General features: G+C 39.5%; 1 protein-coding gene across 9 annotated transcripts in view; it reads left to right on the top strand.

Annotated features, from left to right (window-relative positions):
- magi2a (membrane associated guanylate kinase, WW and PDZ domain containing 2a) overlaps positions 1-12,297 on the top strand; it is a 288,018-nt gene that overhangs the window by 66,957 nt on the left and 208,764 nt on the right. The window contains exons 1-2 of one of the 9 annotated variants that reach the window (XM_055006789.1): positions 11,442-11,806; positions 11,925-11,982. The exons of 7 other annotated variants lie outside the window; for them this stretch is intronic. In XM_055006789.1, the coding sequence (XP_054862764.1) occupies positions 11,675-11,806; positions 11,925-11,982 (190 nt within the window). In that variant the 5' untranslated portion in view covers positions 11,442-11,674. Of the gene's footprint in view, positions 1-11,441; positions 11,807-11,924; positions 11,983-12,297 lie in introns of those variants that run through there. One more of the 9 variants, XM_055006792.1, reaches the window with a different exon arrangement.

A 12,297-nucleotide genomic window follows, 5' to 3' on the forward strand; every position in this document is an offset into this window, starting at 1 on the left:
TTTATCTCAATCGATTTTATTGACTTTTTTGTTCATCTAAAACCCGTTAAGATGGAGTCTGCAATTCTGGAGAAAGCCCATTGATGTTTAACTAGTTAGCACATTTAGATTAGTTTGAATGTGCCAGATTTGTGCCCAACTGTCTGAGGAGGGCTAACTGCATGTGGGTGGTGTAACGCAGCGGATAAGGTAGAATATCTTCTCTGTTTTGGAGTGTCTGGCTCAGTTCCAATCAACACTCTGAAGTCTAAACACTACGAGTCAACTGATTATCGATCTGGCTGATCATCAGATTGAATTTACTTCATTTTTCTTCAAAGTTTTGTGATGTAATTGGTATTAATCAAAATTGTGACATTAGGATTTTCATTTTAATTGCAAATATCTAGCAGTTCCAGATATCATTTAGCAGTCTCCTTAATTACTAATGATCATTATCAGCCCTGACAAACCATACTGCTTAAGACCCACTAAGCGCTAAACCTCAACTGCTTATGGGAGTTCATGAGTGCATAAATGGTATAAAAAAGAGGAATGGGACATACAATAGCGACAGCACACGTGGCTTGGAAACAAAGAGAAGGGGATTTGGACATTAGGCTGTTTCATTCATAGCTGAATAGCTGCTCAGCAGATTACTCTCTGTTCATGTTCAGTGTTTTTACATTCTAGCAAACTACTAAAAGTTAGAAAATCACAAATGAACATCTCGCAAAATGACTGAAAATACAAACAGTTCTGCAAATATGCAATAAAAAGCCACAACAGTGAGGATCACATACTTTTGTATACATATGAAGTGGATGCTTGGTTTGCGTACACTTTGCAGAATGCAGGACAACCGTACTTATTCATCACCAATTTTACTATAAACTGTTAGCAAGTCCATCGTCAACAACATATCACACTGTTGAAAAGAGCGTAATAGAGCCTTCTGCACTTGGTGAATTGACAGTGGAACATGCCAAAACCTTCAGTGTTTACAAAAATCAAGATTCAAACTGATTTATTTTGCCCCTTTACATTTATCTTATTTTGGAGAACCATTTTATATGCATCACATGTTACGGAAGGATTTTGACATACCTCCCTATGTTATCTTCACTTTCATCATCACTTTTCAAACCAATTTTTATCAACTTAACCCGGCAAACAAAGACTTTCCAGTTGCTTCTTGAAACTGCTGACACCACACATGAATAAGTAACACAGTTTGAGGATTATTATGTTTCCTCTACAAATATAGAATCCAGGGGAAAGGGGAGAAGGGAGAACAAGGGAGATGCATTGGAAGAAAAATTGCCTGAAAGAGGAGAAGGTCGAGAGGGCAGGAGAAATGAAGAGAGTAGCAGAGAGGACTAAAAGGAAGCAGAGAGTAGAGAGACAAGTGAAAGTCATTACACAGTCGTGTTCAAACGGTGACTGGTTTTGAAGTTTAATTCTGTGTAATGCATTATTGGCCGGCCACACAGCAGTGATTTTCGGCTGCTGGAGAAGTTAAGGCATTTAATAGCTTGGCCAAGTGGCCTGATGCAGTTTGTAAGTGATAAGGAGCAGTTCTAGCACTTAAAACACAACAGGACCAGAGCGAATTCAAGCTTCTATTGCCAACTTAAAGTCACTGGACACTCAACGTTGTGCATTTGTAGCTAAACGGGGGTTAATGGTGTCTTGTTATTTGCTATTACCATTTAATCATCTCCATTTCTAATTATTCGAAATAAAGTCTTCGGTGCATTAGGGGTGTTGGAGACATTGGACTGGCCATGGGGCTTTATTCAGTCGACTAAAGTGTGGAAGGGAAAAAATAGCTGTTGAGATTCAGAGGCAAGAATATGCAGCTACAGTAGATGTGCTAAACAGTCTCTTAGCAAATGAAGAGTAAGTGGATAATTTAGAAAAGAAGCTCAGCTAGAGTGAAGTGTGGGATATGAGGGTAGGCAGGGATGCCTCTAAAGATTTTTTAAAATTGATTAATCTAGAAACTATTTCATGTATTAGTCTGGTAATCTAAATGATTAACTTTCTTCCAAAAAGCAAATTGAGTCTTTAAGTTAATTATATTTTTGAGTTTGAGGCTTTGAGTGTATTTTACAGCTATGTGGACTAAAATTATCAAAATGCTCTCCCTAGACGACACTTAAACAGTGGTTTTGCATTTTCTGACAGTGGATCTTCCAGAGTGGTGCCTTTGTGTTTTCTCTTGCCATTGAAACTCTTCACTAGTGCCAACCAATTCATTCTTTACAATACTCTCAGCACTGTCTTCAGCACATGTAGCAGGGTACATATCACAGCAGAACAGACTGTGGGGCCATGTCAAATACTGTCTCCACAATAAGTTATAGGGATGTCCTGATTACATTTCTTTGCCCCAGATCTAATCTGAGTCATTTAATACTCAGTATCTTCCAAACATTTTGCTAGATTTGCTACATCTTGTTGATTAACTGTGGCACCTGGCTACACCACCTCTGACTAGCAACCTGAAGAGGTGGGCACTTGCACTATGGGCTGTTCTGTGTTGGAAAGCAGAGAGCATTGTGGAGGTTTAGTTAGCAACGGGCCACCATGACAAAGACTTCTGTGATGCTTAATGTCCTCCAGCCAGAACTCAGTATTTGGGAAAAGCTGGGATTGACTACTACAATGTCTCTTTATCCCAGTGGCATATGTGACTAAGCTCAATTTGTGCTATCAATCAATCAGTTATTGATTGATTCTTGAGTTACTTTGCTTTCCAAGTGTCTTACCAGCAACCATGGACATGAACATGCATTTAAGTAATTCTATAAAAAAACTGCAGGATCAACTTTAATTTTTCAATCAGATTGAGACATCCATAGTTAGTTACTAAGAACTTTGCCAAATACATTTTTAGAAATTTGATAAACAACTACTCCTTTAGTTCCCTTATTCAAACATACAATGAATGTAAATAAATGATATTGGCTGATTTGTCAATATCAGAATGTTTGTCTCTCTTAAACTCAGTATCAGCATCAGCCCCCAAAATCCAGTATCGTTCAGGCTCTACTTCGCACCGTGTACGAACCACTTTTTTGTCATAATTTGAAGCCTCGGGACTTGTTAACTTTTACACTGAATGGAGTTGGACTACCATTTTTGAAAAATGTGTGATGGGGAAGAAAAACTTTTGGAGTAATGAACTAAAGCATTGTAAAAGAAAACAATTCAAAAACCATGTGTTCACTTAGAATACTGATTTCAATACATTTTCAGCATCATCTGTTATGTTGATTCACTGTGGCAGCTCTGGCTTCCATAGTCCAGAACTGGCGTGTGCATTGGGTTTTGTACGTGAAATTAGCCTTTGTAAGGGTGGTGCAATTGGAGGTATAACAAAGTTTTTAAATGCTTCACAGCATCCAGCCACTTGTAGGTAAACCTGCCACTCAAGTCAATGTGGGCAGCCAAATTTATCAACTGGTAGACAGTATCGATATGTGCTCAGTTTAACCTGCCAAATATCTCGTCTCTGTTTGCGAAAGGGTGGGATACAGAGGTATTGAGGCTCAAATTGAGTTTAGCGCTGGAATGGAGAGTGCTGCTATCTGTTTGATGGTTCAGGTGATTCATGATAGCTCATCCTGATGTCTGCTGCAGAGGCCAATGACGGGTCAATACATCATTTAACATTAGTATACGGCTTCGGCAGGAATTCTCACCCGACCTTTGGCACATATCACAGTGTGTATTGATTTGCTATAAATTACAGGCTTCTCTGTGGTGCAGCAAAGTATAACTAAAGAAAGCTTTGGGGTGTGTAGTTGTACTTAGAATAAGCATGAATGCAACATTTCTCCATTGTTTTAAAGATCTGTGTAAATGAAAATAAAAATAGCCACAGTTACTTTTGAATGATTTCAAGGATAAGCAGTGCAGGATGTGTGCTTTTTTTGCAATGCAAATGGGCATAAATCCATAAAAATCATGAAATCATATGAATTTAGCGCATGATCCACACCGCATACCTGATCTGTTTCTGAATGTGATTAACACTGGAGTTTCATGTGTAACCACAAACAGAACACACAAACATTGTCTTTCTGACGACATGCAAATTCCAGCTGTGGTTTGTCTCATTAATGCTACAGCAGGCAGATCGTCGGTGCTCATCTATTTCTGAGCCTGCATGCAAATCACAGCCGGTTCTCGCCCAATAGCATTCATGCATGCAAATAATTTGCTCAGTGAAGGTAGAGCACTTTGTGTAATCACATGCTTTTATGCAAAATCAGGTTCAAACGAAGTTCAGCCAACTTTGTAGTTCGCCATTGTCACACCGGCAAGAGCACATTTTCATAGGTATAAACGGAGCCATATGTGTTTGAATGTGTGCCGGGTTCAGAAATGTGAGGTACCACCCTGCTCTGCCATGCTGTTCCTCATCAATCCGCTGCATGACGGCACGTGAAGGACGTATTCCATTTCCTGCTCCAGCAGCACTATCAGCGTCCCATTCCCAGGTTAAAATAGACCAGGCCCTCCCTGCCAAGAGACAGATGCTGCACATCAGAAAGGTACACATGCTCACACACAGGAAGGCAGCTGGTGGGCTGAGTGAATTTTCCATGGCAATGGGTGAACTGGGGCTGGTCAGCATAAAGCAGCAGAAAGGAGGTACACCACATAATCACCTGTGAGGCTCCGAGACACTGTGTGGGGTTGCAGCTCATCCTAGTGTCTTGTAATTTCAGGAAATGAGCAAAGTGTGCTATTAGGCAAATATTGTAGATGTTTTTCTGTGTTAAAATTTCACAAGGGAGGCACGTTAGTGTAGTTTATATGTTTTCTTTGCTTAAAACTCTTATGACTTGATATCAGAAATACTGAGCCTGCAAGGTATTCTCATTTCAAGCAACAAACCCTCCAAATAAACAACAGCAAAAATATATTTCCCACCTCCTGTGCCACAACACACAAGTGTTTTCTTATCTGATGCTGATATCATTCGTCAGTTCTTTTCAAATCGCTGCTGGTGTTGCACATATAAATCTGCTTTATGATGTGACAGTGCTGTGGTTATGGTTTGGTTATGATCTATCCATCCAACCTGAATTCGTCTTTATCTGAATTTGTGGCTCTGTAATACCATCATTCTACTTCCACCTGTGCTTCACCAACAGCTGCTAGAAGGATTTATTACTACAGCACCAACATATGCTGTTTTTTTTTTTTTTTTGTTGGTGATTGTCTGGGTTTTTATTTTTGGTTTGCTTGGTTTCTTCCAAAGCCATGACTAAAGACACCTTAAAATCTCTGGGGTTTGTAGCCAATTTAATGCAATACAGCTAATCTTTTTGCAAACTACGGTGCTATATTTTGGAATTTTGGATGTTGCAACTCCAGGTTCAATGGTTAGGGTTAGAGGATGTCGTTGAACACCATGATGTCTTGGTGGTGATCTTCGTTTATAGTAACAAACAGTGGTTGACAGATATTGGTTTTGCGATTGGCAATGCTAGTATTTTGAGAGCGGGGCAGCTAGTGAATGATATATTAATGCCAAAGTCTACATAATCAGTGTTGACCAATGCTGATTCTGCCAAAATGGCATCTAATGGGCCGACCTCTTGTAGTTCACTTTTGCTTCTAATAAGAAAAATAGAAAAAAATAATCAAAATGACACAGCAAAAGCAACAGGAGCACATGCTACTAACATAAATGCAGCAAGTGGAATACCAAACAGTTATTTAAGCATACAGGCCAGTCACAAGTGATAGAAACACCTGCAAGTCAAAGCTCAGGGCACGTAGCCGAGCATTCAGAGCAGATTGCTAATCTGCAATGTAAAGCAGATTATAGGTAGTGGAAAAAAAATAGCACTGCATACTGACACAGAAAGACCAAAACGCTTGTGTTCTGGCAGCCCTGTCTCTACAAAATTTCTATCCAGCCAACCTACATTCTCACATAAGGTTTGGGGGAAACGTATTTGTTGGTGACATACAACAAATACATTTCAAATCAACATGTCTTTACTATTTATTTATTGCTTTACTGTGGCTTCTTCTGAGCCAACCAATCATACATTAGACAGGGCCAGACTCGTCATAAGATAAAATAAGATAATAGTAATAATAGTAATTCTAATAACAATACTATGTACACTATATACAAGAATGAAGAATGAAACATGAATAAATAATGTATTACTACACTATAAATGACGGCAGCATAAAGTGGCTTGTGGAATAAATGTAACTGTAAAAGAGCAAGATGCCAGCAGTGCAAAGAATTGTCATCATGGTAGTCCAGAAAATAGAGAAGCTTCAAACATACAATAAAATGTATGTATTTTAACCATAACCATAGAATTTTCCTAAATATAACCAAAGAACAAAGGAAAATCACGAGTAGAAATGAAGCAGTTGTATAGGACTGACTGGGTCCTTGGCTACGGCAACATTTCTATGTGATGGAATGCAGCAGAAACGTGTCACTTCGTGCTATTTTCTTATCAGCTGCTTTGTGTGGCAGGAACAAAGATGTCATCTCGACATTATTTAATTCGAGTCTTTGTGTGCATGTGCATGTAACTCCATCTGAAAGCCAGTCGGTGTTTAAGGATTCCAGCGCTTTCACTGCAGAGTTGGCATCGTATGTGTTCATTGAAGACTAATCAACAGAGCGCAGTGTGTGTCTGGCGAAACTGGCAAAGTTTTAAGCCCATCCTGATCATTTAATTAGTCTGATTATCCAAACAGCTGTCTGCTGGCGCTCTCTCTGACTTTAATTCACAAACACACACACTCACTCACGCACACAGTGTGATAATGCTACATATGTGACTGCTGACGGATGCCCTCGGAGCGGGTGTGATAAATATTGTCAGCAAGGCTCTGATGATGCCGCCCCGAGCTGACTGACTGTCACCACAGCCTCCACAAGTTTTTAAGCCATCTGCAGGAGACTTTGAAGACTTTACTGTCAAAGTGCTGCTGAAGTATTTGTTCAGCGCTCTGTGTGAATTTTATATGTGCGCGTGATGCGTTGAGTCCGGCGTGACGACCTTGTGGGCTTGTCTTGTATGAATTACTAACCATGGAACTCCACTGTTTCCCTGCATGAACTGTTGACACAATTCGGGTGTAACTTGCTCAAGTTTTTAGGAGAGCAAAGAAACTGCGGGTCTTCATGCAGTACAAAGCTCACTGAGTGACATTTAGAGACATGAGAACCGCAGCAATCTCACTGATTGTTGTCATTCATTCTCCATGAGAATACAAAAAGCACTGTGTTGCCTAGCAGTGTAGCTCTCCGTTTGCTTAAAAGTTTTTGCTTATGAACTGCATCTCTGTGTTGTCTTGCCTTGGTGACAGTCGTAGCTGTTTATTCTACTGTTAACCCTTTGATGCATAGACCACATCAGGAGATACCCATTTTCCATTGGATTTGGGTCACTTTTGACCCAGGTGATGCATCAAAGGGTTAATGATGTCCAAATGGCCAGTTCTGTGATTAATGCAGCTAAATATTACTACATAAAGTCTAGGACCACCTGCTGTGGTGGTGTCTTAGTGTTTTTTTCAGGTTAGATATGATGTTAGCGCAGGCAAGGGAACGGACGTACTGTTGTTTTGGATATAAAAGCTAATTTTGGGTCACCCAAAATCTTATGATGTTGTAATATTCTACAAGAATATACAGTTTTGTTACACTGATAGTTTAATACACTGTGTTGTAGAGTGAAAGTGTTCCTTAGAGTTAGAGTTAAAACATTATTACCACCGTGTAGCAACCTTTAAAGTGTGTAACACAGTAACGTTTACTCAAAGTACATTTTAACTGACCAACTTTTTTTTCTTTTATGAGCAATACATTTTAAAAAGTAACTGTTCTAAGTACAGCACGTAGTATATAGGTACAATTTCTACACTGTAAAAAAAAGTTGTTTTTACACTAAAATTACGGCAGCTGTAGTTGCAAGAATGTTGCCGTAAAATTACAGTAAAATATTTTCTACATTTACGGTAAAGAAATCTATTGATATTGTTGATTTTAAGGGTTAAACAACATGGTTCATTCCATATTTTACTGTATAAAAAAAACATTTTTTTACCTCTAAAAAATTTAAAATTTACATGAAAACATCATATAAAATGAAGTTTATGTGGCTTATAAATATTACAGCATTTTTCCATTATCAGCACAACAATTAGTGTATTTAATATTTAATATGTGTATTTTTTTTAAGCAAAAATTGTGGTTAAAGCTGTCATAAATATTAAAGCATATGTCCGGTATTAACATAAAAATACATCAATTTAACCGGTGCAAACTGAAATTTTTTATATGTAATGCAGAAATTGCCATGTTGCTTGTTACCAATATTTCCATTGTCAGCACAACAATATGTACATTTAACTGTAAAAAACTGGATTCTTTTCAAGAAAAAATGCAAAAATTACAGTATTGTTATGCATGTTGTGGCATTTTTCCATTAAAAACTGCAGGAGTCGGGAAATGTATGTTAAAAAAAATCCCCTAAAAACACACTTTTCTCCTGATTAATCTATTTGCGGTGATTCAATGTTATATAAACTGCATCAAACTGTGTAGGGTTCACAGATTTTTACTGTCGTGGTTTGACAGTTTTTCATCGTAAAATGTACAAACATCTTTTTACTGTGTAGTACTGTTTCCATCCCTGTTAGCAGCCATAAATTGTTTCCTCTCAACTCGAAAAAGCTGGTATTCTCTTAAAACCTCACATGGAGACCAAACTAAGTAATTATTGCAAGTATGATTTCAAAGCAAATGAACAGATTGACCCTATACGTTGTGTTCAGAGCTGTCATCTTCTTCAAGCTGGGTGCTGCTCCTGTACGCTTCGCCTCCACCTTCTCATCTCGCTGTGAAAGTCAGAGCTCCTCGGTGAGCTCGACTAGTTTGTGTCTGGGTAGGAGGCGGTTAGCTGTTGGAGCACCTCTATCCCCTGGAGGAACCAGCTGCTCTCTTGTTTTTTTGACTCTCCACAGGCTGTTCTTTCTCTCCCTGCAGCCTCCCAGGGGATTTACATGACACCTGCTGAGCTGAAATGGGGGATTCTCTTCTTCTTCTGAGCAACAATTTTCATTCACCCATCTGTTTAGGAAACAGTTACGATGCCTGCTTTTGACTCTAAACATGCCAGAAATGCTGCCAAAACTGCAAACATGAGTCTCTTTCATCTCGCGTCTTGTGAAGATGCCTTTTTATGTCTTATATGGATGGTGTCATTTGTTCCCGTTCCTCAAGGTTGAGTAGAAGCAGAGGAATGGGAGTGAATGCATAAATTATCCATTCCTTTAGGACTGTTCTCATGTTTAGCTGATTGGCTCATGCACCAGCAAGTGGATTTTCCCCAGGTACCGTCAATCCGAGGCCTTTTTCTTTCTCCTCCTCCATCCTCTCTTCTCTATTCTACCTCCGTCATTCACCTTTATCCGTTGGCAGTGTCACGTAGCGGCGATAACATCTCTGTCAGAGCAGGAGAAGCTGACGAGGACCCACCTCGAGAAGCAAACATATCCGCATCACATCTGTTTAAATGACCTCCTTCAGCCTCGCACACCTCACTGACTCCAAACCAGCAGAGCTGTTGCTGGAATTGAACCCTTGTGCACTGTTGCATGTGCACTCACTCAATCTATTTTTAGATCTGTTTTTCCAAATATTGGGCCATATTGCAGAGAGGTGCACCAGTGTTTGCTGTGAGCGTTATGACTTTATCTGAGCTCCTCTGATGGTTACCTTCAGAATACATATTGGAATGTAGCAGTCAGTTTAAAAATGCAGATAAATATAAATGAAATGAACATTTCTGTTGTTAAAGTTCACGTCTATGTCTATTCATCGATTCAGTCATCAACCATAATTTATTTGAAATGAAAAACTTTGTTTATTGTGTCAAATATTGCTATTTGGCAAAAATGTGAATATCGCGATTAATTAATTAAAAGCCTCTAATTAATTAGATTCTTTTTTTTAATCGTGTCCCACCACTAGTACTAATATAATAATTAAGAAAATCATTCCACTCATTGAGCAGCTGTGTTAATCTGATTCCTTTAAATCCAACAGTGGTAAAGAATTAATACACATTATTTGTCTTGGTAAAAGAACTAATTCCACACTGTTAAAGGGCTCAAAACGTTTAAGTTTTGACAGCTTTCTAATAGAAATATGTTCGACCAACAAACTACATTGACTTTGGGCATCTACAGTTTCCTCTACAATCAAAGGTATTTATTATTACCAGTCTTAACCATTCAAAGTTGTCAAGACAAGAAGATAGGGGAGAAGTCTTGAAATCCTGACCTCAAGGTGAAAAAAATGAAGTTATCTAGGCAATTTTCCCAAGTTATGTTAACTTTAATTTAGTTTTCAATCAACAAATCCAAAAATTTGGGTTTGAATTATATACAATATTCAGTTGATACAATTATTATGTCAACGCAATCATCAAAATAGTGTTTGCAACTGAAAAAGCTTAATAATGTCTACTAATCAGATTTGTTTAGTTTGCAATCATATGTTTAATTGTGATGGGAATATGTCCCTTGAATTACTTTTCAGAGTGTGTTGCAAGTAAAGTTTTGCATGAAAGTGTGTTGAACTATATACATATTTGCATGAAAATATACTTTAAAAAAGTAAAAGTACTCATAAAAAAGAAAAAAGGCCCCTGGGACTGCTATACTCTAATACAGTATATTGTATAATCATTGATTATTATTAATGATAATTCATTAATATAAAAGCATTATAAGCAAAATATTCTGCTGTTGTAGTTGGTTGAGGTGGAACTTTTGGACTATTTTTCGTACAACTCAGCTCATTATTATTAGATTATGGATTAATCTGCTGATTATTTTCTCCATTAACTGAATCATTTTCAGAAAATGATGAGAAATACTGTCACTAGTGCTCTCGTCTCGTATTTTCAGTATTTTATTGCTTTAAAACCTAAAGTGGATTCACTTTGAGTTGTAGCTGCTATTAAAGTCAAACTGTGCTTGTTTGCTTTGAAATCAACACACAGATGTCAGTGGGAAAGAAAGAGAAGCCGAGGGAATAGATGAAAAGGTTGCACGACCAAAAATGGCCGGTTTCTTGACGCACAGTAAACAAACAACAACTTAATTACCGGTCTGCGGGAGAAGGACAGCACGGGGACATCATATTTAGCTTCACCACGTGGCTGTTGACGGTGGAAGCGGGAGAGGGTCACGGCCGGGCCATGCGGATGCTATAAGCCGAGGGGGGTGCGAGAAGCGGCAGGGGATGGCTTAGAATCTGAAAGGGGCACATGAAGCGGGTGTAGTGCTCTGTGCTGCAGACGGGTGGCGTTGTAGGACCTGAGAATCTGAAGGGATCCGGCAGAAACGGTTTGATAAGGTCCCCGCTGCCAGAGCTTCGGCGGTCGCTCTCCCTCACTCTCCTGCACACGCTCACTTCTTCCCATCTCTCCTCAGCCTCAGTGTTTGTCAGCCGCTCGTTCCGCCGCGCTCTCCTCCTCCATCTCTGCTCCGTGGAGTGAGAAGTGCTTCGGCTCGTGGGCTGGCTGGCTGGCTGTCTGTCTGGCTGGCTGGCTGGCTGGCTGTCAGTGTCTAGATTGGGCAAACAGAGGCAGAGTTGAGGACCTGAGGGACAGGACAGTTCTGTATGTGTGGGGGGGATTCCAGCGGGAAAGATCCGGCGCAAGATTTCCTCCAGCGGAGAATATTTGCATCACAAAACCTGTGGAAAGAGGACTCTGACACTATACTGGCTGCACAACCGCTGTCCACGCAAGAGGTGCCATCTAGTGTGTTATTTAGTGTGTGTGTGTGTGTGTGGTTTTGAGTGTTCTCACCTTTTCAGTATGCAGATTCATTGGCTTGGCTTCTTTTCTCATGCAAATGCAAATTGGCAGGTTGCGCTGCTCCACAGCTTTGACAGAGACACAGATGCAGCTGGTGTCTGTAATTCAGGTTTGTATGATTATAATGCAACGCTCAGTGAATTAGTTTAGGATTAATGCATGTCAGTGTGTGTGTAAGTGTGTGTTTCCAGAACACACGAGCGAAGAAGCAGAATGTCCTAAATAATTGATGCCCCTTAGTATGACAGAAAACTTCCAAACTAGGTTATTGTTGAATTAATGCCCCGCTCATTATGGATCCTACAGTTTCCACCACCTTCTGTCTTGAGTGCCTTTACAGTCAATCGCATGTTTGCATGCATCTGTCTCTACATGTGTGTGTTGTTGACATGTACGCAAACCAACATGTCATGCTTGGATGTCA

Source organism: Amphiprion ocellaris, chromosome 21, assembly GCF_022539595.1.
Source record: "Amphiprion ocellaris isolate individual 3 ecotype Okinawa chromosome 21, ASM2253959v1, whole genome shotgun sequence".
NCBI classification, from domain to species: Eukaryota; Metazoa; Chordata; class Actinopteri; family Pomacentridae; genus Amphiprion; species Amphiprion ocellaris.